The sequence below is a fragment of the Crinia signifera genome, chromosome 5 (genome assembly GCF_055691185.1).
Source record: "Crinia signifera chromosome 5, ASM5569118v1, whole genome shotgun sequence".
Taxonomy (NCBI): Eukaryota; Metazoa; Chordata; class Amphibia; order Anura; family Myobatrachidae; genus Crinia; species Crinia signifera.
In genome coordinates, this window is record NC_139221.1 from 119915769 (window position 1) to 119937178 (window position 21410).

Genomic DNA, 21410 nt, shown 5'->3' on the forward strand with positions numbered 1-21410 from the left:
GGAGCTGCCGGGCGGCTCACAGGAGAATTGTATGGGGGCCTTAAATGTATGGGGGCCTTAACACTTTGAGTGCCAGCATCTCAGAGATGCCCAGCATCTCTGTGAGAGATGTGCAAAGTATCTGCTAAAAATGCCAGCGTCGCTCACATGTTATATAAAAAAAATGTGTAAAAAAAAGATAATATTTCCTATATAAGGTAAACCCTACAGGTCAGTATGATGAATAAAATTTTTTGCTTGGTAATTTTCACACTAATTTTGACACACTCACTTGGCAATCAAAGGGTTAATATATTGCCACTAAAAAGTGTGTGCAATATAGGATACATGGAGGGCAGTAGAGAGCCTGGCCTTGCTCAAGTACTTTTCATGGTGTGTCACCTAACTGAAAAAGGTGCAGCCATGCACCCTTAGTAAAAAAACACAGAAGAATCTGTAGTTTAAGCACCTCCCTCGCCACACTGCAGCCTAGCACATAGAAGCATGGGGTGGGCTGAGAAAAAGCTGCTGCTGCCAGGCAATGAGGGACCCCCCCCCCCATCAGACCCGAACATGGGCTTTAAGTAATATGCCCCTCTCTTGGCGCTACTGGATATATGGTACCAGTACTGGGTTAATTAAATACAGTCTCTAGCCAATTGAAGCAACTATGTAAGCTTATTGGATAATATTGATAAAATGTTGCCTGTGCTACTAATAGGCTTACCCACCACAGTGTATGGATGTAATACTTATTGTACAAGCTGCTTCATGGCCCAAAGAGAGATAATCTAGCCCTGGATAAATCAGGTCAGCATGCTATAGAATGATTTGTAAAATGGGCTTTCTGACCCACTAAGAAGTTAATTGGGTGCTGGAATGTAGATCACTTGGATCTCCAATGACAGGGTTCCCTGGGGCAGCAGGTAAGGCTGTTGGTGGACACAGACAATTTTCCTGGTACAAAGGCTGCATCTATCCATCCAATATGAAGCACTGTGGGTGAGCGGTTTCTTAACTGGCACTAAAATGTGATAAAGGTCTAGAAAGGTGGTTGTGGTGGGTGCAAAGCTTTGGATGCAGATGATTGACTCATGTATTAGAATGCATTTCAATGACCACATGAGCGTCACAATGGAACACAGTAGCCTGATCTGACAACTCCCGTTTTCTTTTTACACCATGTAGATAACCAGGTATGTGGGAGTAATTTACCTAAGGAAGAGATGGCACTAGAACAGGAAGACCACAAGCTGGTATATGCTGTGTGATGCTCTGGACAATGTCCTTTTGGGAAACCTTGGGTCCTGAAAGTCCACTGAATGTTACTTTGATAGGTACCACCTCTGTCGTGGTATTTCCTGATGCCAGCGGACTCTTTTAGCATCTGCCGCTCATGTCAACCCAAACGGATGGTCGATGACGTCACCACGTCCTCTCAGATTAGGCCACTAAAAAGTGAAAACCTGGAGATCCCTTTTAGCACAGAGTCAGTTTCCCAGCAAGTCAGTCTGGTTGACAACTGGTTATCTACTGGGAATTATATCCGCCAAGAAGATTAATTCAGTATGGTAAAAATTTCACTCAGTCGAGAATGACTATATATTTATGATGGACAAGAATACTTATCGAGCATCTTTTACTTTATAAAGCTTTACTTTATTTTTTTACCTTAAGGAGCCAACACTTGTAACTGCACTTGTAGTATGCACTGCTATACCTAGCAGTGCTCAAGTACCAGGATGTCAGTAAATAGGTCACACTGGCACAGTGCTAGTAAGAATCAACTTGATGACCCCCAAAATATAAGGGGTTCAAAGTGCATGGGGGTTACAGAGAGAGCACAGAACCTCTACCTCTGATCAACGTTACTACTATGATCACCCTATTATTATATTCATCAGCATGCCAAAAGACCCTTCCCTTCCCACAGACCTCCAGCTTGTCTCTGCAGCCTCAGCCCTAGCATCTACTATTCATCACCGCACTAAAGCAGAAGTGCTTGTTCCCGCACTGCGGAGACAAGGAGCCGGAGGTCTGCGTGAAGCTGCTGCTGCTGGGAGTGAAGCCTCAGACAGGTGATCTACTGTGAAAAGACTGCTGGCCTCTGCGTCTGCAGCTCCCACTCCACCCTAGTACCTCCTACGCTGCCATGTGCCTGCAATCATCCTGCCGCCCTTCCCCTTCGTTGCCGCCACAGTTAGACCCACCCAGGAGCCCATCCCCATCCTGCCACTCACTGTCCGCTGACCAATCTGCGCAGACTGCATCCCAGGGGACCAACCTGTTTTTAGAAGGTGAGTCCCTGGCCGGCATTTGTGGGTAAAATACGTGCTATAGTGCGTATTTGCGAACCCTGTGACCGGTAAATAATTATTCCATACCAAACTTGGCGCCTACATATATTCCCTGGAGCATGCTAGGAATGGGCAGTCCTACCTCTGCAAACAGAGAATTTATTAGGCAAATCTATTTGCTTTTAAATCGTTTATATATCCATGGTTTAATGTGGTTTTATGCATTGGTCATTCATATGTATTTTTTATCTTCTTTATTAAATGCTTACATTGTAAAATCAGTACAACTGTTTTTGTAAGGAAATTTTTTATTTGCGCTGCTCCACTTTTTCTTCGTTCGTCATTACTTTTACTCATTTTTTTTACTGGTACTGACCAGCCAATGACACCAGCATTAGCACAGTGCTACTAAGAATCAACTTAATATCCCCAAAATATAAGGGGTTCAGAGTGCATGGGGGTTACAGAGAGAGAGACAGAACCACTACATCACTTTTTCTATTAATTAGAAAGTAAACATACTAAGTCAAATTAATAAAGTGGTAAGCACAATGTAATTGGCTGGATTACCCTTGCCTGTCGTTTCTCTAAAGTATCTAGAAGGAAGATCACTATTTAATGAGGACGCCGATGTAGATATTTGAACTCTATGAGACCTGGTTGCAAGAGGATTAGCAATTGTATTAAAGTCTATGAACATGCTTCTATAAAGGAAATCCTCCTGTATTTTCCACCATACCCGATAAACTAAAGTGATCGGCAAGGATTCAGGTCAGCTTTGGGTTCATAAACACACACAGAGGGAGACATGTTGCAGCATTTGGATATCTTTAAGGCTGTCTGGTTAAGGGCCCCATACATCAGCAATTAATTGTGACAATTTTCAGATATGGAGATGATTGCCACAATTAATTTTAGATGTGTGGGCTCCCCCTTTTGGCAATCCCAATCAAAATTGCCAATCGATTGCTTAATCAGGTTTTTAAACATGTTTAATAATCTGGTATTATCTGCAGATCTTTTTTATATGTGTGGGCATTCCCAATTCGTCTTCTTTATCTATTTACATTATGAACAGCTGAAATGACAATCGATTGGGCAATTTCCAGATATGAAGATGCAATCTTTAGATGGAAAAATCTGCCGATCACTGAAATAAATCTGTAATGTGTGGGCAAAGTCAGATAGATTGTAAAATCCATTTATCTGGCCAAAAAATCCCTGTATCTGGAAATCCATAAATTGTGATTGCTGATGTATGGGGCCCATTAGCCACTGTCCGGTTCCAAGTCTAAAGGTGCCAGTTCTGTACAGACCGCATGCAAAGCCTACCTGATGCAAACTGGGAAAGTTACCAGAGGTGCATGGGCACATGTTGTTTAGTCCAACTGTAATGTCTGGACACTATTACACAAAGCTAAAATGAGTTGTCCTGGGATTAACATATTATGAATATCACTCATTCTCCCTAATGGGCCCCATACATCAGCAATCACGATTTATGGATTTTCAGATATAGGGATATTTTGGCCAGATAAATGGATTTTACAATCTATCTGACTTTGCCCACACATTACAGATTTATTTCAGTGATCGGCAGATTTTTCCATCTAAAGATTGCATCTTCATATCTGGAAATTGCCCAATCGATTGCTGTTCATAATGTAAATAGATGATGAAGACAAATTGGGAATGCCCACACATATAAAAAAGATCTGCAGATAATACCAGATTATTAAACATGTTTAAAAACCTGATTAAGCAATCGATTGGCGATTTTGATTGTGATTGCCAAAAGGGGGAGCCCACACATCTAAAATTAATTGTGGCAATCATCTCCATATCTGAAAATTGTCACAATTAATTGCTGATGTATGGGGCCCTTTACTCGTAAACCAAAACAAATAATGAAGTAGAAAACACCTAATGAATAAAGAAGAAAATAGTCCTTTATACAAACAGCAACAGGCTCCACATTGGCAGGTCAAACACTGTACAAAGATGCTACTGGCTGCTAGGAAAAGGGTATGAGTTTGGCAAATTGTTAAATCAAATCTGTTCTACTGGGGACCTGGGTTTTTTTGTTTCCTTTTGTACATATAGAAATAATCCTCCTTACAGAGATCTCATAACTTAATTTTTGGCTAGTGATATAATATCGCAAAGATGTTCAACAGACTACACTTAAAAATATAAACATAAAATTTAGGTGCTGTCAGAAAAGAACTTTTAAGGCCCCCATATCCCATTTGGGCATGATTCCAACTGATTCGGAAGAATCGGGTTGTGACATTGGCCCAAATCGCACATGTAGACATCCCGGTTGCACATAAGATTTGCTAAATGTTATGTGTAGACCGGAGCCAGGGGGCGTCAGTGGGCGGGGGATACCAGCGACCAGAGAGACGGGCGGAGGAAACCAGGCAGGGGAAGCCAGCGGCCGCACTAAAATAAAAAAAGCCCACACAAATGAATGGGAAGCCACTGAGCGGCTTCCCCTTCCCGGCTTCCTCGTGCTTCCTGCTCCCCTCCACTGTACACTCTGGTTGCAGCCGTCCCCCACCCCCCTCGCCGCCATCCGACACCCCCTGCTCCCTCAGCCTGCAGCTCCCCTGGAGTTGCATGTGATTTATCACATGCAAAACTTGGCACATGAAGTGCCTAATTGCGTGCGTCCCCTCCCGAGGAGCTGCCGGGACAATCATTAGTCCTTAGTACAAGTCGGACTAACGTATGGGGGCCTTTACTGTCTCCGTATTGCTGCAGTGTAAACATTAAACTAGATCAGATAACATAATATGCACATGAGAGGTTTAATTAGTCTTTGTTTGGCTTCTTCTTCTTTATCAGTTTCTTATCTGTGAGTTTCCTCTTCTTGCGCACCACCTCCGTTTCTCCCTCTTCTTCTGCATCTGCATTCTCGGTTTGGTCCTTGGGGACCTCTGCTTTCTTCTTGGAACATTTAGTCTCTTTCTCTGGAAAAAAATATTTATAGAAGATCAACAAAGCATATTTCCCAAAATAAAATCTTGTTTCTATTGGTAGACGGAAACGCATTTATTTTTTGTTAAATGAAACCAATCAAATGGACTCCAGAAGACTTTCACTTATTGGTATCTGTATTGTTTATTTCACTACTTTGTTTCCCGTTTCTATATAGTTTGACACTCCTCTATTGGTTTTTCCCCCATCATCTATATATATGTCTAGTGTCTGCGAGTCTCCGAAACACTGCCATCTGCTGTCAGAGAGTGAAACTACACATCTTTCTCACACATGCGCAAACACAGAAGTAGCAGACTATCTTTTGAAGCTTTTGCTTCAAGCGGGCTTACTAGTCATTAAATAAACAAACAAATGCAAGTAATTATAATGAATATTTGTACTAACATTTGTACAGAAACAAAGCAGGCAGTATTTCTCAATAACACGGACACAATGCAAGTAGAAACGCCAGTGGTCATGGCGCCACTGAGAACAATGGGGCAAATGTATTATGTAGGTATGAGAGCGGTGGTGGATGTATGTATGAGAGAAGTGTGTATGTATGAATGTGGTGGTGGATGTATGAGAGGGGTGGTGAGTATGTACATATTTTTAATAAAATTTAACAGTGAAAAAAATAAATAAAAGCAATGTCTTCACAATGCAGTGGGTTGTATGCTGGGCCAGCGTTAAAATGATAGTCAACACAACACCTATGCGAGATCCCCCCCATGAGGCGTGCAACCTCCCCCCCTCTGTGAGGCATGCAACTCTGCATGTGCGAGATCCCCCCCTCCATGAGGCGCGCAACTCTGCATGTGCAAGATCCCTCCGTGAGGCGTGCAACTCTGCATGTGCGAGACCCTCCCTCGTGAGGCGTGCAACTCTGCATGTGCGAGATCCCCCCCCATGAGGCATGCAACTCTGCATTTGTGAGATCCCTCCCCCCGGCCTGTGAGGTGTACAACTCTGCATGTGCGAGATCCCCCCCCCCCCCCCCCGGTGAGGCGTGCAACTCTGCATGTGCGAGATCCTCCCTCGTGAGGCATGCAACTCTGCATGTGCAAGACCCCCCCGTGAGGCATGCAACTCTGCATGTGCGAGATCCCCCCGTGAGGCATGCAACTCTGCATGTGCGAGATCCCTCCCCCCCGCCCAGTGAGGCATGCAACTCTGCATGTGAGAGATCCCCCTTTATGTAGCAAAAAAACTGAGCAAAGCATTAATACCCCTTTCACACTTGCAAAAATATCCCGGGTTTTTGCACATGAACACGCATCAACCCGAGATTTAGCTCAGTGTGAAAGGGTCTTGGCCGAATATCCCGTGTTCAGCATTCTGGGATTTCTACCCAGGTCCTGACCTGGATAGAACCCGAAATTGACACGGAATGCGGTCAGTGTGAACGGGTATTCCGGGTCAGCGTGACCCAGATCCCGATCACTGCAGTGAAAATGCGCCGCTGGGAGGCACTGACACCAAGCCTCCAGATGACACCAAGCCTCCAGATGACGCCACCTGCCCGACTTCGTTCCAGGTCGGGTGGCCAGTGTGAAAGGGTACATTACCGGGTAGTGTCCCGGGATGCATCCGGGAACACATTCCCGGGTATGACCCGGGTCTGCGAATGTGAAGGTGGTATAAATAACCTGTTTAATAGCAGGAACTGTCAGTTTTCAATTTGAAGAACAGAGGTTGTATTATGATTACGTATTTATCATGGGCTTGATTAATATTTTTGTTATTGGACTGACTGTATGCACCTGCTTCAATGTGCTCATTTAACTGATTGCATCTACATAAAAGTCTTGTGACTGTTTTAATTGATAAGATCAACACAGTTTCAAATTTATATAGGGCCTTCCAGTCAGAAGTAAACAGTTATTCTGCCAAAAAGTTGCATTGTTACGTTTTTATTTACAGCGGAGAAATTGTACTGGCAAATGTGTATGACTAGTGGGCTGATGGGGGCATTTACATGAGAGCTTGAGTGGTGGGTACTGCCGAGCAGCGGAAATATATTACATAGCTTTGCCTAGAGCCCTGCTGTAGCCGATTTGAAGAGTTTGGAAAAATAAGGATACACTATTGTTCATGCTGAAACCGGCATCTAGGGACAAACCTTAGCAAACCCCTAAGATTTGTTTTAAGCGTGAATATAGAGTGATAAATACATTTTCAGAACAACAAACATATGGGAGATGTGCTAAGCCTGGGAGAGAGAAAGTACCAGCCAATCAGCTCCTTACTGCTATGTTACAGGCTGTGTTTGAAAAATACAGCCAACTAATGAGTTGGTTGTATCTCTCTCCAATTGTTAGTACATCTTCCCGAGTATTACAATTCCAGACCAAGCAACTGAACACAAACATTGCACATTAATATAAAACAATAATATCTCACCTGTAGTGACTTCTGCAGTTCTCTTTGCTTTATTATCGCTGACTCCAGGGAGCCAAACTGAAAGACACGTAAGCCTGGCTGAGGTGCTCACCTCACACAGCAATGTAGGTGCAGTATCTAACTAAAATAAATACAAAATATCAGCATATAAACAAATACACAAAAAATGTTCGACAAATTATTACATTATGTGCTGCAGTTTCCCTAAACGGAATCAACTAATGAGTATCATTATTAAACATGATTAAATGTGCACATTTTGATAGACTTCATTATACAGTAGTCAAATTGATCAGTCTTCACATATATTTAAATTCAATAATTATGGGAGGTATCTTATTAGCAGATAGGTTCAACTGAGGCAATACTATTAGCTCCGATGCCAGTGTATTTTGCCCCCAATACCTGCTGTTAACAGGTATTATGCTTTGTGTGCCTGAGGCACTCCATTTATTTTTTCCACAGTTGATGTCAAATCACATGTCTTATACTGCATGTCTTATACTGCAAGGCTTATTACTGGCACATGCGCCTAAATATCACAATATATTTCTCATACAAGAGCCACTAATGCTGAGAGTCTTATACTGTATGGATCATAGGTATCCTAACGTTTGTTAAATGATAAATCATAAGACCTATAATTTGACAGCAGATAAGAACCTTTTTGCCCATCTAGTCTGCCCTTTAGCAGTAGCTGTGGTGGACGCTATTAGTATTTTTTTATTTTCTCCAGACATCAAGAATATCTAGCAACAAAGTTAGGTGGAGTTGTATAACACGCACATGGACGGAGTGAATCTGATGGATCACTGTATGTAGGGAAGCCAATCCCGGGATTGAAAAATGCTCTATCCTGGTATTCCTGGGATTGACTTCCTTAATACAAAAAGGGGATTTTTGTCCTTACCTGGAAAATCCTTATTTCTGAATCCTTTGGTGGACACTGGGACAGTGGGAAGGGGGCGGAGCCATGGCGACAGGCACCAAGTAGCTAACACTTTAGTGGTGCAGCCCAGGCCCCTCCTTCCCCACACTCCATCCTAGGTCAGTTTAGACTACCACCGGACTTAGGAGCACAGGAAAGGAGAGAATGAAAGAAAGAAAAAGAGAGATCTTGTATTACCCTGAACAAGAGCATTCCCTAAAACCAACCCATCCGCCGATCAGGGGCGTCTGGGCGGGCGCCCAGTGTCCACCAAAGGATTCAGAAATAAGGATTTTCCAGGTAAGGACAAAAATCCCCTTATTTCCTTCATGCCATTGGTGGCCACTGGGACAGTGGGACGTCCCACCGCTGTCCCCTCACGGGAGGGAACGCTCCTGAGCTGCAGAAAGAACGCCACGGCCGAACGCAGAGTCGACCTCGGTGAAAGTATCAAACCTGTAGTGGCGTATAAAAGTGTGCATGGAAGACCATGTGGCTGCGCGGCACAGCTGCTCTGCGGAGACTCCGGAAGCCGCAGCCCACGATGATCCTACCGAGCGAGTGGAATGGGCCGTGAGCCCTGCTGGCGTCGGCCTATTCGCCAGGAGGTATGCCTGCTGAACCGTAAGCCGCAACCACCTGGCAATGGACTGTTTAGATGCGGGCCAACCCCGCTTCTGATGATCATAAAGAACAAACAAAGCTTCTGTTCTTCTAATCTCCCTGGTCCTATCCACATAGATGCGAAGGGCCCGAACCACATCAAGAGCCCCTCCACTTCTTGAATCCTGGAAAGCAGGAACCACGATTTCCTGGTTTACGTGAAACCTGGATACCACTTTTGGCAGGTAACCCAACCTGGTACGGAGGACTGCCCGATCTTGGTGGAAAACCAAAAACGGTGACTTACAAGATAGAGCGGTCAAATCCGAGACCCGCCTAGCTGACGCAATTGCCAGAAGGAAACACACCTTCCATGAAAGCCAACGCAACTCCACCGACTCCAGAGGCTCAAACGGAGCCACCTGAAGAGCTCTCAGAACCAAAGGCAGATCCTACGGGACTCCGAAAGGGAGGAGTCACGTGCATGACCCCCTGGAGGAAAGTGCGAACCTCCGGTCTTGTCGCAACGCGCCTCTGAAACAGAACCGAGAGCGCCGGGACCTGAACCTTCAAAGTGGAATGTTGAAGGCCCAAATCCACTCCCGACTGCAAGAAGGCCAAAACCTTGGGCAACGAGAACCTCCTTGGATTCTTCTCGTGCTCTTCACACCAGCGAAAGAAAGAACTCCAGATCCTGTAGTAGACTCTTGCTGAAGACGGCTTCCTGGCCGCTATCATGGTTCTTATCACAGAATCTGAGAACCCCCTGTCTCTTAAGATCTCCCTCTCAAGAGCCAAGCCGTCAAACCGAGACGAGCTAGGTTGGGATGTTGACAGGGTCCCTGAGACAGAAGGTCTGGCCGGAGAGGTAACCGCCACTGAGGTTCCTCCGCCATGAGCCAGAGATCGGCATACCAGGCCCTGCGTGGCCAGTTTGGGGCCACCAGGATTACCCTTACCCGTTCCCGCTTGAGTCTTCTTAGGAACCGAGGAAGAAGAGCCACCGGCGGGAAGGCGTACACCAGATCGAACGGCCAAGGTGCCGACAGAGCGTCGACCAGAAATGCGCCTGGATCCCGAGTCCTGGACCCGTAGCAAGGCATTGTGATTCCACTGGGATGCCAGGAGGTCTATCTGAGGCCTTCCCCAACGAAGGGTTAGAGAGTGAAACACCTCTGGATGAAGAGACCATTCTCCGGAGTGGATCTCTTGGCGGCTCAGAAAGTCTGCTTCCCAGTTTTCGACGCCGGGAATGTACACTGCCGACAATGCCAAGAGGTGACGTTCTGCCCAACGAAGAATTGTCTGTACCTCCAGAAAAGCTGCTCTGCTCCGAGTTCCCCCCTGGTGATTGATGTACGCCACCGCCGTGGCATTGTCTGTCTGTACCTTGACTGCCCGAGAGCAAATCAGAGGGGCCGCCTGGAGAAGGGCTAAGTAGATCGCCCTGAGCTCTAGAATATTGATCGGCAACCCCGACTCCTGGTGGGACCAAACTCCCTGGTAGGATCGGTCCTCCACCACCGCTCCCCAGCCCCTGAGGCTGGCATCTGTCATCAAGAGTACCCAGTCGGAGACTAGGAAGGGCCGTCCCATGGACAGGTGACGTGGCTTGAGCCACCAGAGCAACGATAGTCGAACCTCCTGAGAGAGTACTACCTCCTGCCTCTTCAGAGCCTGTGGTGAACGGTTCCAATACTTGAGGATCTGGTGTTGCAACGGACGAGAGTGAAATTGGGCAAATTCCACCATCTCGAAGCACGAGACCATCTTGCCCAAAATCTTCATACATAGATGAAGAGAGACTCTCCTGTGCTTGAGAAACCCTCGTAAGAGGGCCTGCAAAGCCAGCCGCTTCTTGTCTGGAAGATAGACCCTCTGGGCCTGGGAATCCAGACGCGCTCCCAGATGTATCATCTCCTGGGAGGGTTCCAGGCTGGACTTGCGCCAGTTCACTAGCCAACCGTGAGCCTGGAGCAGGTCCAGCGTAATGCCTAGATGTTGCAGGAGTAGTTCTCTGGACTGTCCCAGAATCAGAAGGTCGTCCAGATAAGGCAGAATCCGCACTCCCTGGAGGTGAAGGAAGGCTGCCATAACTCCCATCACCTTCGTAAAGACACTTGGTGCTGTAGAGATTCCGAAGGGTAGAGCCCGAAATTGGACATGAAGATCCTTGGTTGCAAACCGGAGGTACTTGCGGTGATCCGGATGTATCGGAACATGCAGGTATGCATCTCTGATGTCCAGAGATACCATGAAATCCCCCGGCTCCATTGCCTGTATAATGGACCGGAGGGACTCCATGCGAAACCGCGGAATGTTCAAGTAACAATTGAGATCCTTGAGATTCAGGATTGGTCGGAATGAACCATCCGGCTTCCCGATCAGGAATAAATTGGAGTAATAGCCGTGGCCCCTCTGCTGAGGAGGAACCACTTCTATCAACTGAGACTGGAGAAGAGTCTGAACGGAGGCGTTGAGAGCCTCCGCCTTCAGAGGACAGGCCGGGCGCCCCGTGATAAAGAATCGGGTCGGCGGACGCCTGTTGAAGGAGAGATAGTATCCTTCCGACACTATACTCAAAATCCAATTGTCCGATGTCGTCTCCCTCCATCTGTTGGCAAAATGGAGGAGGCGAGCCCCTACCGGCAGGGAGTCGACCTGAGGGGTCCCCGAGTCATTGGGAGGCCTTCTCCGGGGCCTTAGGAGGCTGACGTTTGCCAGACTGGGACTGTCTGCTCTTACCAAACGACTCCCTCCTGGGAGGACGGCTTCTTGTTGAAGATTGTCCCCTCGGCTTTCCCTGCGGCCGAAAGGAACGAAAGGACTGCTTCGGCTTAGAGGGTGCCGACGGGAGGAAGGCTGTCTTGGAAGTGGCTACCGTAGTCACAATCTTGTCCAGCTCCGGACCGAAAAGCATATCGCCCACAAAAGGAAGGGCCTCCAGGGCCTTTTTGGACTCTGCATCCGCATTCCAAGTGCGGAGCCACAAGGCTCTTCTGGCTGCAACCGAAGACGCCGAGATCCTAGAGGCTAACGTAGCCGTGTCCAGGGCCGCCTCGCCCAAGTACATGGAGGCTTCTCTGATATGGTCCACCAGAGAAAGCAGCTCCGACCTGCGTATGCCTGACGTAATGTTCTCCGTCAACATATCTGCCCATTTGCCTACCGCCCTAGCCACCCAGGCCGAGGCCAAAGCTGGCCTATTAAGCGTACCCGCATGAGTAAAGATAGATTTAAAGACATGTTCCATCTTTCTATCCGTGGGGTCCTTTAGAGCCGCCACAGTGGGAATAGGCAAGGTAGTAGCCTTTACCAGCCGGGCTATGTGGGAATCCACCTGAGGCGGGCGTTCCCATTTCGTGCGCCCGTCTGCCGGAAAGGGATAAGAAGAAACCATCCTTTTAGAAATTGTAAATTTCTTATTAGGAGCAGACCAGGCCTTTGCCAGGTCTCCCTCCAGCTGCGTTGAAGATGGGAACACAGCCGGATCCTTCTTCTTGCGCTTAAAAGAGGGTGCCTCCTCCGCAGGGGGTTGGTCTGGCTCCTGTATGTTTAAGCAAGAGCGGACCGCCTTCACCAGCGCATCTACCCTGGACTGAGTCATAACCTCATCCTGGGATGTAGCCTCCTCGTCAGGGTCGTCCGGGTCATCCAGGTCAACAGGGTCATCTGTGTCCGCCTGGTCGTCCCCTGAAGAATCCGTCCCCGTAGAGTCAGCTCTCTGGGTGCGGGCTCTGGGGTTCTTGCGCTTGCTAGCGACACCCAGCAGGTTCTGTAGAGAGGAAGAAACCTGAACCAGTCCCTGCACTGAGGAAGAAAGGCCCTGTACCCAAACTGGCTCAGGCGCCAGCGTCAGCAACTGAGGCTGGGACTGCGTGAGCGGAGCCGGTTGAGCTGGTGGAAGAGTCGCCTGTGAAGGCTGACTCAACACTGGTGGGGGCTGAGGGTGTGAACGGGAAGCGGCTAGCTGTCCAGCAAGGTCCCTCATGGCTGCCGTCAGGGCCTGCGCCCAACCCGGTTCCCCGGAATGGGATGCCTGTGACGGGGCCGAATCCACAGAGTCCCCACCATTACAGCGTGTACACACACCCCCATGGTCTGTCGAGGTGGAAGAAAAATTCTCCTTGCACCTAACACACTTAAAGGCCCTCAGGGCAGGAGCGTCCCCTGACCGCGAGGGTCCTGATGACTTTGAGCCTGACTTAGAAGTCATGGCTATGCTCTATCCCACTTCAATACAAGACAGAGTGAATAGAGAGATTTGCACAGAAAAACCCCTATATAGAGAGGGGTGTGAAAACACAGCACTGAACACCTCAAGGGTGCAGTGTCAATGTAGTACAACCTGACCCGTCTGGAGACCGGGGAAGGAAGGGTGCCACAGTGTCCACACAAAAGCTGCTTTCCTGCTGCTCCTCTGCACCGATGTGTGACAGAGTCAAGCCTCCATTAGGACAGGACGCTGGCAGTCCCCGGCGGGAACTCATATAGAGGCTCCCTGCCGGGGATTGGGCGGGGAGGAGGTGAGGGACCTCCCCCCCCTCCTGGAACCTTGCCAGGGCTGAGAAAAATATGGCGGCCCCCACCGCTACAACAATAGCCCTGGTGGTCTAGTGGCCTCGGTTTCCCCTGTGGGGACCGAGTGTCACCGCCAGGAAACCGCCGGGAGCGCACCCACCCCCGGCGGCTACGTGCGCTGGGTTCCCTCCCTCCGGCATCTACTATCCAGACGCCGCTGCGAGACAGAGCGTCTCGCGGTCACCGTTGCGGGACAGAGTCAAGCTTCCATCGGGAAGCGTCTCTGTCTCGCGTCTCCCCCAGCCGCGATACCGCTGCGTGCTGTGGGGAGGGAGGGGGGAAGTGCGGCTTACCTGCTCCGTGGCGCACGGTCCCTCTGTGCTGGGACCCAGCCTGCAGGTCCGTGGCAGTTCACGACGAGCTGGCTCCGGAGCAGGTGAGCAGCCTGGGTGGTCCACCCGGCTTGCTCACCGCAAGTGTAGAAAAAAAAAAAAAACTTTTTTTAAAAAACGCTGCAGAAAACTGCAGCAGCTACTAAAAACGTGCCTGTGCTCCTAGGCACCAAGAAAAAACTGACCTAGGATGGAGTGTGGGGAAGGAGGGGCCTGGGCTGCACCACTAAAGTGTTAGCTACTTGGTGCCTGTCGCCATGGCTCCGCCCCCTTCCCACTGTCCACCAATGGCATGAAGGAAATAACCCGCTTCCCATACTTACTTATATGTGTGGTGCGGCTGGGAGCTAGGTGGTGCGACCGGGAGACTGTTTGTCCTGGAGCTGGATGGGATCAATAGAACATGGCGGGAGGGCAGAGTGCCCAGGATGAGGTGGGCTGCGCAGTGCAGAGCCACACTGCCGGGAACTAGAGAAGTCGCGCATGTGCAGTCTAATCCCGAAATCTCAGGATTGGAAACTCCAATCCCGGGATTAAAATCCCAGCCTTTTGGGGGCCAAATCCCAGGAAGATCCAGCCAACCATTTCTAGTTTTATAAATAAATAAAAAAAAAAAAAAAAAACTGCATTTTTATAAGCCCTGAAGACTAACAGAAAATAAAAAAAATATGACCCCAAAGTGTTCTTAAATAAGGAGCAAGATTTTTTTATTTTAAAATGGATGATCAGGCAGGAGAGAATGCAGTGCATTTTGGGAAATCTTGGGAGCCTCAAGGTCAGTTTCACTTTGCTTGAGTTGTGCAGACAAGTCCAGCCCAGGCTACATGCTATAATTGGCTGTATTGCCCAACTACTAAACGACTGGTTATCCATGACGTTTCCAACATGCAAAATGAACAGAATGAACCAGGTTTCACTTTACAAACGGCTAAAACACTAGGTGTATCCCGACTTTGGACAGAAGCATTCGGAATAGCAAAAAAGAAATGTACACTATTACAGCATAAATAACTTTAGACAAAAATCATATTGCAGATCCTGTATAATAGTAATGATGCAAAATGTTAGATTAACTTTTTTTTTATATAATTTCATCTTCCATAAACGGAATTTCTAATAGAAATTGACAAGACCAAGCACCAGGCAATGTTAATTTTCACAGTTCACCATTCAGGCATATAACTTATTTCTCACCTTATTCAAATTAATCTTCCACATCTTAACATATCCATCACTTGATGAAGATACAATAATATGACTGTCTTCATATTCAAAAGAATGCAGACTCTTCACTCTGGTGCAAAAGTAAAAACAAACAGCAAGGCATTATGTTGGAAGTGTCATAAACTATCTATCTATCTATCTATCTATCTATCTATCTATCTATCTATCTATCTATCTATCTATCTATCCCTCACACCTATGAGGTGAAGTACCGTCACTGGCCACTAGAGGCCACTTGACGGCCAAATCACTCCTTTGTGCGGTAAAAAGTTATCATAACAGAAAGTGAAAGCAATTTATGCAGGGACACTGCTATGTTCCAAACTTGCTGGATATGAAGAGAGGGAGCTGTGAAGACAGATTGAAGATTGAAGGTAGGAGCAGATAGGGACTGGGAGCGGGGTGGAGAGTTTGTGGGCTAAAAACTTTCACAGCTCACAGTGGAAGTACATTGCAGAAGCTGTCATTTTAGCGGCTTTTAACTAGTAATATATTAATATATATACATACATATACATAACGCTTACCTGGTTTCATGAGCTTTAAATTCACAAACAGATTTTTGGGAGTCTATGTCATAGAGTCTGATCAGATCCTCGTCCCCGGCCACAGCCAGGAGAGTTTCCTGTTGATTTGTAATCATAGTGTATTAGATACAAATGCATTCCTTTGCCCACACAGAAAGCTTTCTGAGGCCAAAGAAAATATTTATACAACCACATAGTAAATAATTAATTAAATCCATTATAAAAACCTGCTAGAGCAAATTAGAAGAAATACCAAGCACGCTATTAAACCTACTCTAGCATGAAAGCTAATTGATGGTAAAAGGGAGAAAACTTCCAAGAACTTAATACTTTAACATTGTAGCTGCTGAGATTTATGGGTACATTTATCCGCAAAGTGAAATATAGCCATTTGGAATGTCCTGGTGCAGGTGTTCCCACCCTATCTTGTTGGTAACAGTCACTTGCCCTTAACTTCGTTAAAGCCAACTAACGGTCCTAGAGCCAAATGCAGGTCTCCCAAACTTCTGCCTGCAGCTGCCAGTTTGCTAATTATATCTTGTGGCATTTGTTCCAAATGCCTACCAGTAATGTTATTACAGATTGGCGTGTCTCTTTTATTGAATCCATTTATTACTGAGATCAATGGTAACATGTGGCTCTTGTGAAGGTCAAACGGCCCCCATCTAGACACTGAAGTGAATCAGTAGGTCTATCAATACCTTTACTGATATCCATCTATTAGAATCTAAATGTTACGCTACGTGGAGCTCTAATCATCCTAGGAAATAATTGCTTCATTTAAAACAGGGATGGGGAACCTTCAGCAGTTGGTGCACTACACATCCCAGCATGCCCTGTTACAGTTTTGCTATTTGGCAATGCTTAAAACTGTTCCAATGCATGCTGGGATATGTAGTTCAACCGCAGCTGGAAGGCTGAAGGTTCCCCATTCCTTATGTAAAAGAACATAGAATAAAACCCATTTACTTCTAGGGGAGAAAAGATACAATGAGCAGATTGTACTGCAGCAGAAATGTGGTAAAAACAATTCTCTGGGGTTTTTATTTATCACGTTTTCAAATGTACTTAAGGCCTGATTCCGGCGATCCGATACAGAGGGTAAAGGCTAGCTATTGCTAGCATTATCAATAGAAGTGGATGTACACCGTAAGGTTAATACATAGAGCCCAATTAAGGAGATGATGGCAGTAAATGTTTGCTTGGTCATCATTGGGGAGAAGTGGTATTAATGCCATTACCTGCGCTGATACCACTTCTCCCCCACGTATGATGGGAGGAGAAACATTCAAGGTTACAGAGGTGGTCCATCATTATTGGTACTGCTATATACAAGATAGTAGAGAGCAATGTACTGTATGATATCGACATTGACAGCTGCAGGTGTCGTTGCATATACCCCACAGTCAACACGGAGCTGCACATGTGTTCTTGTGCATGCAGTGAGCCGGCAGAGGGAGAGACAGGCACCTTAAGCGCCTGAGGTGTTAATACATCTTGGTGATGCAGCTTCCTGTCGCTATAGTACATTTACCCCTATGTTATGCTTCATGCTGTTGGTAGTTTGATCACATCTTGATGGTTGACTACACAAACTAGCTGCACTGGAGAAGTTTCTAGGGCCGATAGTGCTACTTAGATATTGCGGTTGAATGCGTCAAGTACAATCACTGAATTTGAGATGTGCAAGTTATTGTCAAGATTCACAAAAATAGCCCTATAGATTATAGTGTGCAAAACTAAAACAAATTCCAAAGAAAGAAAAACAAAAAAAGTTAAAAGCACAGTACATTACATATAGATATTTCAGTTAACACATATAAAAAAATAGGTTACGTTTTAGAAATTCTTATACAATGCTAAGCCCGGACCTCTTCTCTGGGTACACGGTTACTACTGATAAAACTGAGGATTCTATAGTGCGCTGTTAAACCTAGGTTTTGTCGTTTTAAAAGTATCAGTTTAGTACACACTCTGGAGCACCACTCTCAAATCCACTCCCCTCCCAAAACACCCTGAGGAAGGATAAAGTATCAGAAACACGTTGGTGTGAGGGGAAGTGGTCTGCTGGAGGAACCCCTATTATCTGCATCATCTTGGGCACTTGGATCCGACTCATAAATGTGAACTAACATCGTTCAGGTCCACCTAAGCCTGTAAACCTACTCTCACTAACCAAATAAGACTAACTCCATGGGGAATTTCTAAGTGAATTATTATTTGCTCGCTGGGCCAGCTCTATTACAGTTGGTTTCCCAGAAGTGGAATACACATCATTCAGATAGTCTGGAACGATCAATTACATCTGGATCATTATATCAGTAGGATTGTTTACATTAATTATAATCCCACAGCTGTCTGAATATGATAGATATAGGCTAAGCATTCGTTTATTCAGAAATATTTTTTATGTACATCTTACCGGCCAGTTAGTAGCTGAGTCCTATTGCAAGGATTTTGTGTAATTTCATATATTATATATTTTTTTATTTCTTTGTTGTTTGTCTGTCTTATTTTTATATGGATTAAATTGAAAATAATTTTTGCTAACTAATTGTGTCAGCTTATATTAGTTGTGTATGCAGCACTACTAGCGCTGTTTCCAATTTGCTATTGGTTTGTTTCTGTCTGGGTTACAGGGAGTAATTCCCTTGAGACAGCAGCTGCAGCGACTGCCCCTTAGTGCTTTGAATAAACCCCCCTTGTTTTTCTTGGATCCGACTCAGTTTGGGTGGGAAGGTCTCTTAGTTGTCTTATCGGTCCCTTGCTACCACCACCCTATTTTTAAACATATTTATTGATTTTTATTTGTTTTGCTGTATGGAATAAATTATTTTTGGAGGAACGTAACCATCTGCATCCAGTACTCCTTTGTCGGCAGTGAAAGAAACCTTTACTTGCCTATAGGGAAATTTATCCCAGGTCAGTACCTGACATATGAGCGTGTGTGGTGTGGTGTATGTTGGAAATAGACGGAGTAAAGAAACCTTTTTTGGGCCTATAGGGACCATTGCCCAGGTCAGTACTTCTAACTGGGAATCTTTCCTCCTCCGTTGTGAGATTGTGTCCATGACTGATGTGGCAAAAAGAAACCTCTGAGCGAATATAGGGACCAACACTCAGGTCAGTGTTGTCCTTTATGGGAACTCACCCAGAAGTGGACATCACCTTGCAGAAACAATCTGAGATCAACCTTATAGTTTGAGCAAATAATCCTCGCTGGGTTATCACTCACTTTTTTTGGTATACTGATGAAACTGAACCTCTGCAAAAGCAGGCCCCTGAAATGCATGGATTCACATATTAGAGCATAGCATAGGGCCATCCACTGCTGCATCGGACAGTGTAATGGTTAGCATTACTGCCTCACAGCACTGAGGTCATGGGCTAATTGCCCCCCCCCCCCCCCCCAAAAAAAAAATGCCTGTGTGTACATGTGATGTGGTAGGGAATATAGATTGTAAGCTCCACTCGGGCAGAGACTAACATGAAGGTTCAAATATTCTCTCTGTAAAGCTCAGTGGAATATGTGTGCACTATATAAGAAACTGGTAATAATAATAATAATAATAATAATAAATCACTAGCGCTATCATACCACACTGGTACTCAGATCTAATTACTTTAGGGAAAGTTGTGCAGTGACGTACTGTGTGCACAGTGTGTTCTGCAAATCATATACATTTTAGTAGACCCCATTTATGAAGACAGTGCACATTAAGGAGCTTCTAGCAATATACAGCTAGAGGGGCTAGGAAACTGTACACGTTCTTTCAGAGTATAAAGCAAGCAAAAGGAATTACTACAGATTTGAGGGCTAGATTTATTATAGCGGCACTAAACGCGCCGCTGTAACAGTTCCTGCTTCGCCTCATTAGCGAGGCAAAACCGACAAGATGTACTAACATCTTGCCGGCCAAAGCAGGGGAGCACTAACTCCGCCCTCCGGTGATGTCCCCTCCTGGAGACAGCGCATCAGTTAAAACTGATGCGCTATCTCCTTCCCCTCGGCCAGCTCACTGCGCATGTGCGGGATCTCGCTATTCACGCGAGATCCCCAGCACAGCTCAAAGCCAGCAGCAGGGACAGCGCTGTCCCTGCTATGGGCATAGCCGCCTGCAGCTGTCGAAGTCGATAGCTGCAGGCGGCGGAACGGCCAGCGATGCTGACCGTTCATAAATTAGGCAGGAGGCAGGCGCGCAGTACGAAATATCATAGCTGCGCTATGCCTCCTGCCCCACACCGCCGCAGGATAGACATAGATCAGGGGAAGCGCTATCCCTTGCTTTAGCGCATGGGGATAACGCATATGCCCCTGATCACCACTTCATAAATCTACCCCTGAATTAGATATGGAATAACTAAAAGAGCCAAGTTTCCAGAAACATTTGATGATTGTGAAAACACATTTAACCCTGGGTCAACCTGACAATAAAATTAAAGGCGATGTCCTATTAAAAAGTAAATGTTACCTTTTATTGTTCCATGTCCCATTGATCAGCCCCTTGAGAAAAGTAAAGCGAGCACCCCTTAGCCCAGCCCATTCACCCCATCCTGTTCTGATTCTGAACACACCTCTCACTCCCATCAGGTCATTGTATTCTGCACACACAGTCAGACCTTGCTAAACGAAATACATTTCTGCATGTCATTCACGCTTGGATAAATTAAACACTAGATATGCACAACTCCAGATGTTGCATGTAATTATTTTGATTGTGTTAAAGTAAACATCTGCATTGTTTCCAGATGTGACAACTATGGAATGAATGCAGTGTGGTGAACACTTGAAAATGGAGTATTAACACTTTCTCCACTGCATTCAAGTCTTAAAAAAAAAAATCATAAAAAAAGTAACAATCTATTGAATGGCATGATAAAAATAAGAATAATTAAAAAATATATATATTTGTAAAATACAGATGGAGCCGCTCTTTGTTGCCGCCAGTGTGCCAGATATCAGTATCTGGCGAGTGTCTCACATGCTCATGCGTCCATTGGCAGCAATGTGGTGTGTGAGCGTTGGAGACGCACGCACACTAGTCGCCGGCGACAGCAACAAAGAGAGCGGCTCCATCTGTAAAGGCAGACAATGGAACATCTTACCGTTATAAAACGTATTGCAGATATTCTCTTTGGATTATTGATTGTGCCAATAACGGACGCAGTTTCCAGTTTGTAAACATCCCCTTTGTCCTGCATCACCACCACATACTTCTCTCCACTGGGGGACCACTGAACGATATGAGCATCTGAAAGAGGAAGATATGTTATGTTCATTTGTTCAGTCATCAATTTTTTAGGGCATGGGTCCTCAAACTGCGGCCCTCCAGATGTTGTGAAACTACAAATCCCAGCATGCCTTGCCACAGTTTTAACACTCCCTTATAGCAAAACTGTGGAAAGGCATGCTGGGATTTGTAGTTTCACAACATCTGGAGGGCCGCAGTTTGAGGACCCATGTTTAGGGTGTTTAAAACAGAGCAACTTTGGGATATGCCAAATAACACATACATTGTAAACTGTTTTTAGGATGACGGAGCACTATAGC

The 21410-nt window shown here is 46.0% G+C and overlaps 1 protein-coding gene across 1 annotated transcript in view; it reads right to left on the minus strand.

The window, feature by feature from the left end:
* Positions 1 to 4207: 4207 nt before the first annotated feature.
* PAK1IP1 (PAK1 interacting protein 1) overlaps positions 4208 to 21410 on the minus strand; it is a 32848-nt gene continuing 15645 nt past the window's right edge. The window contains exons 6-10 of the mRNA XM_083187936.1: positions 20966 to 21111; positions 15860 to 15957; positions 15303 to 15402; positions 7665 to 7785; positions 4208 to 5251 (exon numbers count right to left, since the gene is read on the minus strand). Coding sequence (XP_083044062.1) covers positions 5094 to 5251; positions 7665 to 7785; positions 15303 to 15402; positions 15860 to 15957; positions 20966 to 21111 — 623 coding nt within the window. The 3' untranslated portion in view covers positions 4208 to 5093. The remainder of the gene's footprint in view (positions 5252 to 7664; positions 7786 to 15302; positions 15403 to 15859; positions 15958 to 20965; positions 21112 to 21410) is intronic.